The sequence below is a fragment of the Cajanus cajan genome, chromosome 5 (assembly GCF_000230855.2).
Source record: "Cajanus cajan strain Asha chromosome 5, NIPB_CcT2T_4, whole genome shotgun sequence".
Classification (NCBI taxonomy): Eukaryota; Viridiplantae; Streptophyta; class Magnoliopsida; order Fabales; family Fabaceae; genus Cajanus; species Cajanus cajan.
Window position 1 is genome coordinate 65415420 of NC_138521.1, and position 13076 is coordinate 65428495.

Genomic DNA, 13076 nt, shown 5'->3' on the forward strand with positions numbered 1-13076 from the left:
TTTAGAGGAAAACAAATTAAATAAAGACTTCTTTTTATTTTTTATTTATCATTTTTTCTAAACTCATATTTTTATTATATTTTGAAAAAAAAAAGTAATATAAAAAGAAGAAGATTAGTGAATGATTGATATTGAAGATAAATAATTTAAATCTAAATTGATAATATAAAAACTTTGTAAAAATAATAAATTATCAAATGTCAAAATCAATTTGAATGAGATTAAAGTTGAGGATGTTTATTTATAAAAGAAGTGAAGTTTAAAGATTAATTGAAACAAAATTAAAGTTCATAATGTCTATTTACAAATTAGATAAAATTTAAGGATTTATTAGAATAAAATAAAATTTTATGGTACCAATTTGTAAAAAAAAGTAAAGTTTAGAATAGTTGATTACTCTTTTCCCTTTTTAAAAAATTGAATATATCTACTTTATAAAAAATATATCGTTAACTGATCCACTTTTATAAAATGGATCGATTCAATTTAATTTTTTCAAAAATTTGATCCATAAACACCTCTATTATAGGTAATGACTGAGAGATTCATAAAACTTGAGATTAGGGCAAACAAATGCATGCAAAAAAGAAAAATGAGCTCTAAATAAAGTAAAATCCTAAACAAACTTTTATAAAATTTAATAGCTTAAATATATTTTTAGTCTTTCAAATTTAAAATAAATTTATTTTTAGTTCCTCAAATTTGAAACCTATTTTTTCAGTTCTGTAATTTCAAAAAATGTTGTTTTAATCTTTATACTCAAATTTTATAGAGAATTTGTTAAATAATGTTGCTTAAAATCTACTTATGTTTTTATTAGCGAAAATATCACATTAAATCCAACTGATATTACATAATTGTCTTAATCTTTCACGTTTAGATATTATTGGTGATTTGAGAAACTAAAATAAAATTTTTAAAAATTACAAAGACTAAAAATAATAATTTTAAATTTAAGGAATCAAAAATAAATTTATCCTACATTTAAATTACTAAAAATATATTTAAGTCAAATTTATTTCATGCCAATATTATGTCTTTATTGGGTTATTAGCTGGTTAGTCATGAACAGTGTTTCCATGAAGTTTGAGTCACAAAATAAGAAAGAAGAAACAAAATTGAATGAAGGAGAGTTCCAAGAAGTCCAAATTAGAACAATAAGTTACCTTGGTATCAAATTCAATATATTTGTACAGTATGCTACCAGCTGCCTAATTGATTTTGATTAGTGTGCGTAAGGTAAAAAAGTAAGATGCCAGTGAGCCTGTACATAAAACTTCTATAAGAATTTTAACCTTGGTATTGATGATTATTTTTCCTTGTATCTCTGAATTTTTCAATGTCTAACCTGCCACCAAAAACATAACCTTGAAAACCGATGTTCCTCAAACTGGTAATATTCAGGCCATAAATTTTTCTCCATTCTAACATCTTTCATCCTCGAGGCATGAATGTAGAAGCGTTGCAAGGAGCACCTAATTGCAAATGACAGTTTTGAGTCCAAGCATTCTGCAAAGCTATGCCAAGGCTTCGGCCATCACGGAACGATGAGAGAGCTGCTGTTCATAAAGGCCACGGAAGATCTTGTATTTGGCATCATGGTATTTTTTGACCTTTGGATCCTTAGATGGATGAATGACCTGCCCAAATTCATTGAGACTATTAGCCGTTTAGGGAAAACTAGTAGCATCATTTATATTTCATTAACAGAAACACCTGGCCTATAGAAGAGACCACAAGCCATGAGAAAGGAAAATCTGGTAATCTACCACAGGCAGTTGAAATTTAATAGCTCAAGACCCAACATTCATCTTTGTACTGTTATAACAAATCCTGAATATGTTTTTCTAACTAGTTACTAGGAACTAGGAAGTATCACACCGGTTATACTTTCACAAGGAACTGACCTATTGTACGTGCAAAGTCTGGAGATAAATGAGTATTTCTTAAATATTTTTTATACCGCAGAGATATATTATAAAATTTGAAATAATGCTACATTAGTTACTCTACTTTAACTACGCATTTCAGTTCCTAACACTTCCAACTTTGGTATCAAATTACGTAAATTTTAATGACACAGCATAAAACCAATAAGGAGACTAGGAGAGGACCGCTACTACATGTAATTTAATGATATTGAACATGATTTCTAATCTGAAAATAAAAAAATACTACTTGTGTTTTTTTCTCAATATTTCAGCACACAGAAGGCATCCACACCTGGCCAGCTGCGTTCAGGGCCTTCATGGCTTCCCTTAGGCTATTATATTTCCTTGTAGCAACAGCACCCAAAATAGCAGCACCCAAGAGCACAGATTCACTTTCCCTTGGAAGAATTATTGGGCAACCTAGAAAAGTTATAAACAAGTTTCACTATTATTAAAAATACTAGCTATCAAATAAAGCTTAAACTATCATCCATGTGATTCTTTATCATTTGGATGCACAGGAAGTTCAGTCATTTTTTATTGCTAAATTAAAGCATTAAATAAAATAAGATAGAATCCACATCATGGAGCAATTTCAACCTTTTTTTTGCAGGGGGCCATAAGATCTCAAACACTTGTGTTACTGACGAGGTTTGAGATACTAGCATGGGTGTTCAAAATTCTGAATTGGGTAGACCAACCAAAGTTAGGATTTTCTTTTTTTTGGAGTTAGTGTTATTGGTATAAAACATCTACTAACTCTGCCGATAATGAATCTCTACCAAAAAATCACTTTTAGTGACATTTTTCCTCCCAACCATTTTTCCCATCCACAAAACTCGAATTTGAAACTTTGCTTAAAGAATCTAAACTCAATATCACTCGAACCAGTGGCATGTTAGTTAGTTAGGATTGTTTTCAATTCTTAGCTATGTGACTTGGTTTGATTTGATTTTAAAAAAAAAGGTTTGGTTTGCATTTTAAGCATACCATGTAATATATATATATATATATATATATATATATATATATATATAACACAAAATCATATATAAACACTTTATATTTTACATATATCACACATAAAATAGACATTGACTCATTATCATGTTTTCCTGTTGTGGGGCTACTGCATTTCTTTTTGATATTTTACTTTAGTTATGTTACAAACCAGAGAAATACAACCAAATAATAACAAGTAATGGAATATAAACAAAACAGTGTAGTATTATTTATGAAAAGGGGGAAATTACGATTGGAAGAAACTCTACTATTGCCACACGGCTAAGCTCAGACTACAGAGAGCCTCCACTCTCCATTCATTACAAATGTCATAATTCCCCAAAAAAGATACCCCATTCTCACCCACAGCCTATTTGTTATTAGCCTCCCTTCAATCAGTAATTAACTCTACTTTTTTCCTTCTCTCACTGCCAGCTCACTAATTTTCTCCCCACTTTCCCTCTATTCCTCCTGGTGTAAACTTCCCAAACTTTGGTCCAATGACCATGAGACAGTTGATGGATCAGCTGCCCTTTTGGACCCCATGACTCGTCTTGGTCCCTAACAAGTTATCATGGACAGGATAAGAATTTGAAATTGAATTATATATTGCTGCTACAACAATTGTTAATTTTAGCTTTTGGTTTCTATTGACAACACCAACAACACATTTGGAAACAAACAAAACCTTGAACAATTGACTGTGGATTGGTTCGTAAAATCCATGGAAGAGTGAAGTAGGGTTTTTTTCTAGGTTCACCATCAAACCAAACTAGATTGTGACTCTGAGCAACAGATAGTAGATACTTGCTTAATTTTGTTCATGGTCTAAAACTGGAGTACACTTAATGTCATTCTTTACATAGAATAAGGCCCATAGAGAATATGTAACAGATACATAAGTATCTGAGTTCATGCAAACATGCTCCCCATCCCGCTCCTCAAAACATACCAATAATATCAGCATGTTCCTGAATGAAGATAGGGTTCTTTGAAAGGCCACCACATGCAAGTAACGTGTTGATCTGCATGCAAAGGTAGAACAATTATGGTAATAAAGGCCATCAACTCTGCATCAACAAACAACTGAACAAGAGTAATGACTACAAACATTACAGGGATATACAACAATTATACAAATAAATTTTAACTACTTGCAAGGATACCATTAAAATTTAAAACGATGTTAATAACCAAAATATAAAAGATGATCCTTACTACTAAATTTTTTTGGCTCTAATATTCACATTCTCACTTGAAAGGATGAGTGATGCTAGCAAAACAACATTATAGCAAGGTGCATCTCAGTGGATGTGGTTGTATGATAAGACTCATGGCAGAAACACATCACAAAATGTCATTTTAGTTAGAGAGATCAAGGATTTATAAACCCAACACTAGAATCTCATTTCCTATGTGAGACTCAAGTTTCATTCCTTGCGATCGAATTCTAACAGTGTAAATGCGAAATGGATATTAGGCCAATCCAAAGAAGTAATAATCTCAAAGATTTCATTGCATTGTACATCCTTACTTTGTGCCCATGAGCATTGCAATGCTCTACAATGTGACGTGTGCCATACGCAATGCCCTGCACAGTTGCCAGGTAAAAAAGAGCCAAATGTTGGTCACTTGTGTCAAGTGTCAAACCATAGATGACTCCTTTTGCTTTAGGATCTGCAATGGGAGACCTGGGCCATAATATAGCAGCCAATTATTTGGAAGCCACTACGGAAAGACAGGAGAAAAGCTGTTGTTGGTCACCAAATACCTATTCCCATGGAAGTCAGGAAGAACATGTAAATCTTCAGTCAAGGCAGCAACAAAAGATACTTTCTGCTCGATCATCATTGTTTCCAACATCTTGTTCATAAGCTCAAACACTGAAATCTCTGAAATAATAAAGCATAGAAAATTAGTCTATTTAAGACATTTCTTAAAATCAGACTTGTTAGTATAAATATTTAGTATATATTCTAAATGAAGAAAAAGCCTTACTTTGGGAAGCAGCTCGATTTGCAAGACGTGAAGAAGCAGCATGGTTTTCAATTATATGATCCAATAACGCACCAGTAGCACTTTGTCCACCTTCAGTTAGCCAATATTCTGGTACCATTGCTGAATTTCGGATAAAGAAAAAATGCACCACAACATAGAAGATACAAGAGAACCGATGATGAGTGATTTGATCAATCTAAAATAAAACCTGATGAAGATTAAACAGGTTATCCTTCAGGTCACCCTGTCAAATGTAAACTCTAACTTCGGTTACCACTTATTTTTTATCCCAATATCAATGTTCCACAATAAAGGAACTAATCATAAGTAGCCACTCGGATATGTTTACAAAGATACATTCACAAATGGTGTTAACAAGAATACAGCCACAAAAGTATAAAGTATCAAAGATAAAATCAGACAAACATTCAACCCAAATGAATAACTTTCAGATCCAGGTTCCAACCTAAGCAAAATTTATTTATGAATTCTCAACCACAATCAAGAAACTTACAATTATTATTAAAAAAAAATCCATTTCTCACTTGAAACTATAACTCTCAACTATCTTGGCATTGACAATGTTCAAAATGCATGAATTGCCTTGCTAGATACCACAATAGATACTCAACAGACCATGATTGTTTCAAATGTCTCTAAAGAAAAAGTTACAATGTCATCCAGAATTGAGATGTAATTCATAATATACAGAAAAGAGTAGTGTACCTGACCAAAATGGACCCCAAACCCCAGGAATGAACAATTTGTTCCGGGATACAGCCATATGGCATGTAGAAGTTCCACAAACTAACACCATACGGTTGCAAATTGCTTCCTCGTCATCTTCTAGGGATACATAAGTTCTTTTAGTTAAGAAATACAATTGATTTGCCTAATCTTACAATCACAGGTATAAAGCATGTGGTAACAACCTACAACTTCTGATGGCGGCACACTTTCAATTACCCCTACACCACCAGCATGAGCATCAATTAATGATGTTCCAACAGGAATTCCTGGTACCAGACCCAGTTCCTGAAAATTTCAACCTGTTAGAATTTAGAATTATTATAAAACAGTCATGTCAAAGAAGTTTGTTCCATCAAACTGAAGAAACCTCCATAGATGAAGGTTATGTTCATTCTCCCAATCCAACTAAGCAATGTATGGTAGCTTTGTCAATGAACCTTAAGGAAGCACCAGCTCAAATTTCAAAATAATGCATAATCGACAATAAAAATTTCTTGCCTTTGCTGCAGTAGGAGTAAGGCCAGAACCCAAAGGATGGCCAGGGAAAGCAACACTTCGTCCTGTTAACATGATTCACTATCAAGTTAAGAAGTGGGAAGACAGAAGCAGCAATGAATGGCACAAACATAGATGATTAATCATAAGCTTACTGACCCTGTGTTCATCAGATCAACTGATCAAGCATGAGAAAAAACAAGAACTATAAATGTGTAATTAACAACATTCAAACTTAATCATAAATAATCATATTGAATCATAACATTGTTTCTTCATATTGAACTTCCAAAGGGAGAGCATGATTGAGTTCAATTATAAAGGTAAGGTGGACTCACACAGTTTGCAGTTGCACAAAATATTACCCCAGATTATTTCCTGAAATTTAAAAATTGCTAGACAAGTAATAAAAAAATTTGATATAATCTTAGTCAAAGAGACCATTATTTGTACCAAAACTCTCTCTTAAAATATTATACAGAAAAAAAAAATTCATTTACAGATAGGGAATACAAAAGCATGTAGAGTTTACTCTAGAGGGTGGAGATTCATTTACACACATCAAACACAGGGTGAGGATCCATTCAAGGTTGTCAAACTCTCAAGTTAGCTCATAAACTCAGTTTACAATCCTAAGTAGCAAAAACGAGTTAACTCTATATTAAACTTTTTTTTTCAAATAAACCAGGGGAAATTTAAACTCATGTAAACTCTAATAAACTCTTGAGTCAAGAAGCAAGTTAGTATGTTTAAAATCAAATGTAATTTTTTTCCCGAATCCCTGATTGACTCCATAGCCTTAGTGTTTTACTATGACCCAAATGATTTGGAGATATCAACTCTTTTTTGAAATATTTTCCCTTTAGGAACTTAATATTTTTGCTTTAGGAACTAATGTTTTTATGAAATATATAATTTGATCATTTATGTTTTTTATGGAGTTGAATTATTGTTGTATTAAGAGTATGTCATGCCTATATGTCAATAATAAGTTTTTTAATATTACTTTTATGATAAGTAAACTCTTATGAGTTTTTTAGTCAGTCCTACTCTAGAAATAATTTTCATAAAACTTACTCCATTTAATACTTTTTCTGGATATTAAATTTAATCAGTTCATCTATTGAATTAAAAGTTATTATTAAGTATATCAAGTCTATAAAACTTTATACAATTTAAAAATTAATCAATAGTTCATCGATCAATTTTATTTTAACATATTGAGTATTTTTAAATGACCATTGACTATAAAATATTAAAATTACATACTTATTAATTTTATCTACAATTTAGCATGGATGGTCATCAAGATTATCACATGATTTAAAGGTTAGATTTTTTAAATTCATGTTGTAAAAAAAGTTATTGAGTTAAGAGTCCAAGACTTGCACCTATAGTAAGTGAATTCCTTCCTAAGTTTATACATGCTTTCACCTAGTAGGTTAAACTTTTTGAGATAGTTGGTTTTTGACATAATATTGAAAGCAGACATGTTTGAGCCATTCATCTAAAGTTATATCCACTCCAACAAGAACATGATTTAGTCTAGCAACTTATTTGTTGAGACGGTTTGGTTCTTAATAAGGCCAATGTTAATAAAATGAAGGCTAAACTATATTTTTAGTTTTTTATCTTATTTTTTAAATTCATTTTGGTCCTTTATCTCCTAAATTTAAGTCAATTTAGTCTTTTTGAATCCTTTTTCGACTAATTCAAGACTCAAAACTTGTCTCATAAGATTCACTTATATGAAAATTATTAAGTGCAATTGAAGTTCAAACCAAAAGTGCTATAAACATGTTCAAAATTCAAAATTTTAAAAATATAATTTCATATTATTTTCTAGTTGTTCACAAAACATATTTTTCATGCGATTTTCACTATATTTATGGCCCTTTTAGATTTGAACGTCAAATGCATTTCATAATTTTCATCTGAGTGAATTTAATGTTACAAGTTTTACATCTTGGATTAGTAAAAATTTGATTCAAAATCATGCTGCAAAATTGAAAATTCATTGTTTTAAAAGGATCAAATTGATTCAAATATAAAAGATAAAGGACCAAAGTGCATATAAAAATAAGATGATAGACCGAAAATATAATTTAGCAGAATACCTATTTTAGCATGATGTCCTTCAACAAGATCACCCAAACCAATTTCCTCCCAGAAGTCATCATCCCACCCACACGCTTCCATATCTCGAGAGTCTTTATCGTTAACATGTTGCATATGTGCATGACCAAGATATGTCCATTTACAAACTGTGGTGCATAGACTGCGAGTATCATCACCGGTTGCCCTAAAAATGATAAAAAAAATTTAATCCAAGTGAAGTGCCACTAAACTCAAACAGAAACCAATCTTGGACAACAAGAAGACTTCAACTACATAGAGTACCTGTATGATAACCAATCACTCAAGTCCATCCACCTAAAAACCATTGACCAAGATTCTTGCAAATTTTCTTTAACCCATAGAAGCTGAAAAAGTTAGATCATATCAGTAAAATTTGTAAGAAATTCCCATTTCCAAGAGTTAGTCTTTCATCGATTTAATAAAACATTGGTTGTTTGGTATCTTGATGTGTCATAAAATATCCATAATGTGATTAATGGATACTAGACATAACATGGTGAGTGTAGCTTATAGTTAAATGGAATCGTGATGGGTGAAACCATTGCAACTATTCATGAAAAGACATGATTTGAATGGACATGACTTTTGATGAAGAAACATGAATGAATCATTGTGACCCTTCATGAAAGAGTAGGTTCTCTCACCACTTTCTCTGTGATATGTGTCTTGGGACATATGAATGAAACTTTTGATCTACATACACACACCCATTAAGTTTGAGAAATAATGAGAGGAAGGTCATATCCCATCTAAGAAATCTATGGCATTCAGAGACATTCAAGTAGGTTTTACATTTTGGCCCAGAAATAATAGCATCAAGAGGTAAGTGTCATTGATCTTTCCTAATATTTTTGGTGTCCTAATTCACGCAATTATGATCCAATTAATTATTAATGATGTATGAAAATATAACAAAAAATTGATCAAGCCATAATAGAATCAATAAAAAAAATAAAAAATAAAAAAGTGCATCACACTCAAAAATATGCATTATAAATAAAAGAATAATATATTATATAAACCGGCTGGATTGAGCAGAACTTAACAATTTAGTAGTTTCAAAAGGTAAGTCCTATGTATTATAGTTTTTTTTTATAGACGAGTTTATTTAAACATTACACTAAAAAAGTTCAAACAAGAATTCAATGATAGATAGAAGAAAGGAATCAACAAAACAAAATGTTTAAAGAGCAAAATCTTTTTCCTTAAAACGAATAATCAGTTAAAAGATAATCCTATCAATTGTGCCTGGCTGGTCACCTACTCGGATAAATTATGATGTTCCTAAAGTTAAACCAGTAAGGATGACAAGGCCCTATCCCAGTTGTAGATGTGCTATTTAACACTTATTGTGATCATTGCCATCAATTGACATGCATCCATTGCCATAAAAAAAGTCTAAAATCACCCTAAAACTTTTACAGCAAAATGGCATGTAAGGCACAGAACACTTATTATAAAAGTTACTAGAAGTGTAATATGTACAGTGACCAGTAGTGAAATAATGGAACTGGTTCAGAACTCAGATAGTACCTTTGGTGGCTCCATTTCAGGTGAAACAGCTCCACCACAATACTCCAATACAGGTGATTTAGAAGAATTGATCCTTTCAGCTTGTTCTACAGCTCTATGATCCATCCATACAATGACATTTCTTCTTGAATCACCGGTCCAAGAAACCGAAACAGGGGAGCTATCAGAATCTACGGCAACTGTCATAATCCATAAACAATCAGTTACAGTTACATCACATAAAATTAAATATTCTATGTTGTAAAGGGAGGGGGGGGAGGGACAACAAATATAACATACCAAGAGAACAAGTAGCTGCAAATCCTAGACCCTTTACTTCTGTTGGATCAACTTTAGCTTTAGAGCAAGCTGCTTTTACAGCTGCACAAACTGCAAGCCATATATCTGTAGAGGATTGCTGTTTAGAACAAAAAGATGAATCTACATTATAAAATATATACACATTAAAGTATTAAGAATGGAAACCACCAATACATATCCAACTCAACAGGAACTAAATGGAAACTTAAAAAGCATCCTTCCCCAATTTCAAAATCAACATAACATATGATACAAGCACCTGCTCCAATAGAAAATGAAGTAAAAGATGATTCAGATTGATTTGAACAAACGAGAGACAAGGTTCCAACATGAAACTCTATCTATCCATCCAGAAACTTTAGTATATATTTTAGCAGTAACCTCACAGAGCACAAGATGCGCAAATTTAGGACTGTTTATACCCTTCCTTGCAATGGTCTATATTGTAGGCTAGATTCATTTGCCAATATATAGTAAATTAGTAATAATAAGCAAATCCTAACCATTTTCACTTTAACTTTCACAACCAACTAAACAAGGTATGGAATTCCAGTCCTACATTTACTAGGTTAATATGTCATATTACTTCTTGCAGAAGTTGTAACTGACTACTATGACAACAGCTTCAGCCTTTAGGTAATAATTTGGATCTATTGAAAGTCCATTTACCCAGGAAAAAAGTTACCTCAACACAGGCACCATCTTTCCATATCTGTATTGGGCTGCTATATGAACCAAGAAGCTTTCCTTCCTCATCAAACAGACCTGCATTAGTATCACCAGTAAAAGGACCGGATCATTTATACCATCTTGTCACATTTATGACTTAAAAGTTTATTAGCATATACGTATACAGCCTGCAGCACATTACTACATAAACATTGCAAGTTCGACAAAAGCTACCACTTCTATTCAAATTGAGGAAGGTAAGGTCAAAGAGATATAACTTTAAAAAATGCAACAACAACAACAACAATAGTCTTCTCCAGTAGGTGAGGTCAGCTACCTGGACATAACTTTCAAAAATAAATAAATAAATATTGAAGGCTGTTGAATGAAACTCTCCTATTCTAAACTATAACTTGTCATATCAAGTTGGACAAGATTTCAAACAGGTGAACATGATAGGAAAAGGACAACAGGACCAGCCCTGTTCAAGTGTTTATTGCTCCTAATGGTAATTTCATTTTCGGTAGCGACCAATCATTGTTTAGCAACCGAAACAGAAAAACTGCGATAAAGACGCACATTGAGAAATGAACGTTAAGCATCGAATGAGTCAAAACATTGTAATTCACAAACCATTTCAACAGAAAAATACAAAAAAGTATCTCGTGGAATGGAAAAGAATGTGTGAATGGTGGAAGCGAACCTGCACGAGCGCTGCCGGTGCCGACGTCGACGCCGAGGAAGACGGAGCGAGAAGGCTCGTCGGGAATGGAAGAATCGGCCATTTCGAAGGAGAGAGTATGTATCAGAGGAAACCCTTCCTGCTGTGGACGTTATCAATCGCTTCTTCTTTGTCTCTATTTATTTATCTGCGTTTTGATTTGCTTTCTTTCCCTTTCAGATATTTCGAATATCAATTATCATCATTCATCGATGATCACTGGTTTTGATTACCAATCATCTCATCTCTGTCGTTTTGTCGCTAATTTTGGTAGTGCTGAAAACTTGTTAGATTAGATTCAGTGATCACATTTTTGCGAATTATTTCTAAATTATAATAATTCAAAGTTGGAGGAGTTGTTTGTGACGAAATAATACTATTACATAATTACGTTTGCCATTTGACTAGTAATATATTTTACTATTTGCGGCTTGTTTTCTTGCATTCACGATTATTCCTTAGTATTGATGAATTATAGTACAAATTTCTTTCTGTTTAATATTCTCAATAAGGGGTTTTTTTTTTTACAAGACGACAAGCTTTACTATATAAATACTGATAAAAAAAATTTCACAAACTTATATTGTCTTGTATATACATTAATTCATATAAAAATATATATATTAGCTTCTGATGGCATCCTTGTTTTCATTGAAGAAGGAATGTTGAATAATGGCAAGGGATGTTTGAACTCCTTGGATCAAAGTTCCTCAAGGGACATTTTAATGGAGGAATGGGGCGGAAATGGAAGTGTTTGGAGGTTGGGTAGAAGGTGTTTGAGGAAATGTTTGAGGAGGGTACTCTAGGGTTGGCTCACTTCATGATGATGAAGGCCACTTCTAGGGTTGTTTCTCTCAAGGTGGAAATGGTAGGGTGGTGGCCAAAAATAGCCAAGGGGACTAAGGAAAATATTAAGGCACAAACGGTTCACTCAATATTATAATTTCCAAAGTATTTACATGATGCATAGCCTAGGGTATTTATAGAAGGGAGTGAGCATTTAGGGTTGCATTTGAGAGTATATTGACTGAAAATGCAATGCCAAATGCACTTCAAATGAAACCTAAATTAACCTTAGATGCTACTTGGTGGCCAAGGATGGAATCTTTAGGTTTGGCTAAGCTACAACTAGGTGCATGATAAGACCATGCAACCTATGTGCCCTCCACTTGGGCCTGAGCCTTACCAAGTTCAAAAATAATTTCAAGACTACCAAAAAAATACGTCTAGGGCTTTTTCCTAATCCTAATAAAATACCCTAGCTATAAAATAAAATCCTATAATCTAAGGCACCCCATAATACAAGGGTAAAATAGGAAATACAAGTAAAAATAAATCCTATGACTAAATACCCCAAAATACAAGGGTAAAATGATAAATACAAGTAAAATAAATCCTATTTCTAAGATACCCAAAATACAAGGGTAAAAAATGGGAAAATTAAAGACAATGGCAAAATAGGCATAAATGCTATGCTAATAAAAACTTACGAGCTACAGTCTAAAAGTAAGTTCACTCCTCCTATGATTTTTCAACAC

At 32.5% G+C, this 13076-nt stretch overlaps 1 protein-coding gene across 4 annotated transcripts; it reads right to left on the reverse strand.

Annotated features, from left to right (window-relative positions):
• Positions 1–1099: 1099 nt before the first annotated feature.
• LOC109807967 (FGGY family of carbohydrate kinase) lies at positions 1100–11870 on the reverse strand. Of its 4 annotated transcripts, none has more exons than XM_020370729.3 (15): positions 11521–11861; positions 10834–10913; positions 10128–10245; positions 9849–10027; positions 8577–8659; positions 8294–8478; positions 6180–6241; positions 5864–5966; positions 5658–5774; positions 4932–5051; positions 4705–4825; positions 4468–4624; positions 3886–3958; positions 2224–2351; positions 1100–1640 (listed from the first exon to the last, which is right to left on the reverse strand). In XM_020370729.3, exons 1-15 carry the CDS (start codon positions 11600–11602, stop codon positions 1518–1520), a joined length of 1731 nt encoding a protein of 576 aa, XP_020226318.1. In that variant the 5' UTR covers positions 11603–11861; the 3' UTR covers positions 1100–1517. The 4 variants fall into 4 exon arrangements, 3 of the variants coding, with proteins under 3 accessions (XP_020226318.1, XP_020226317.1, XP_029129342.1); XM_020370728.3 differs by having other exon boundaries at positions 5658–5777; XR_003805056.2 differs by lacking the exon at positions 3886–3958 and having other exon boundaries at positions 5658–5777; positions 11521–11870.
• Between the last annotated feature and the right edge of the window lie 1206 nt (positions 11871–13076).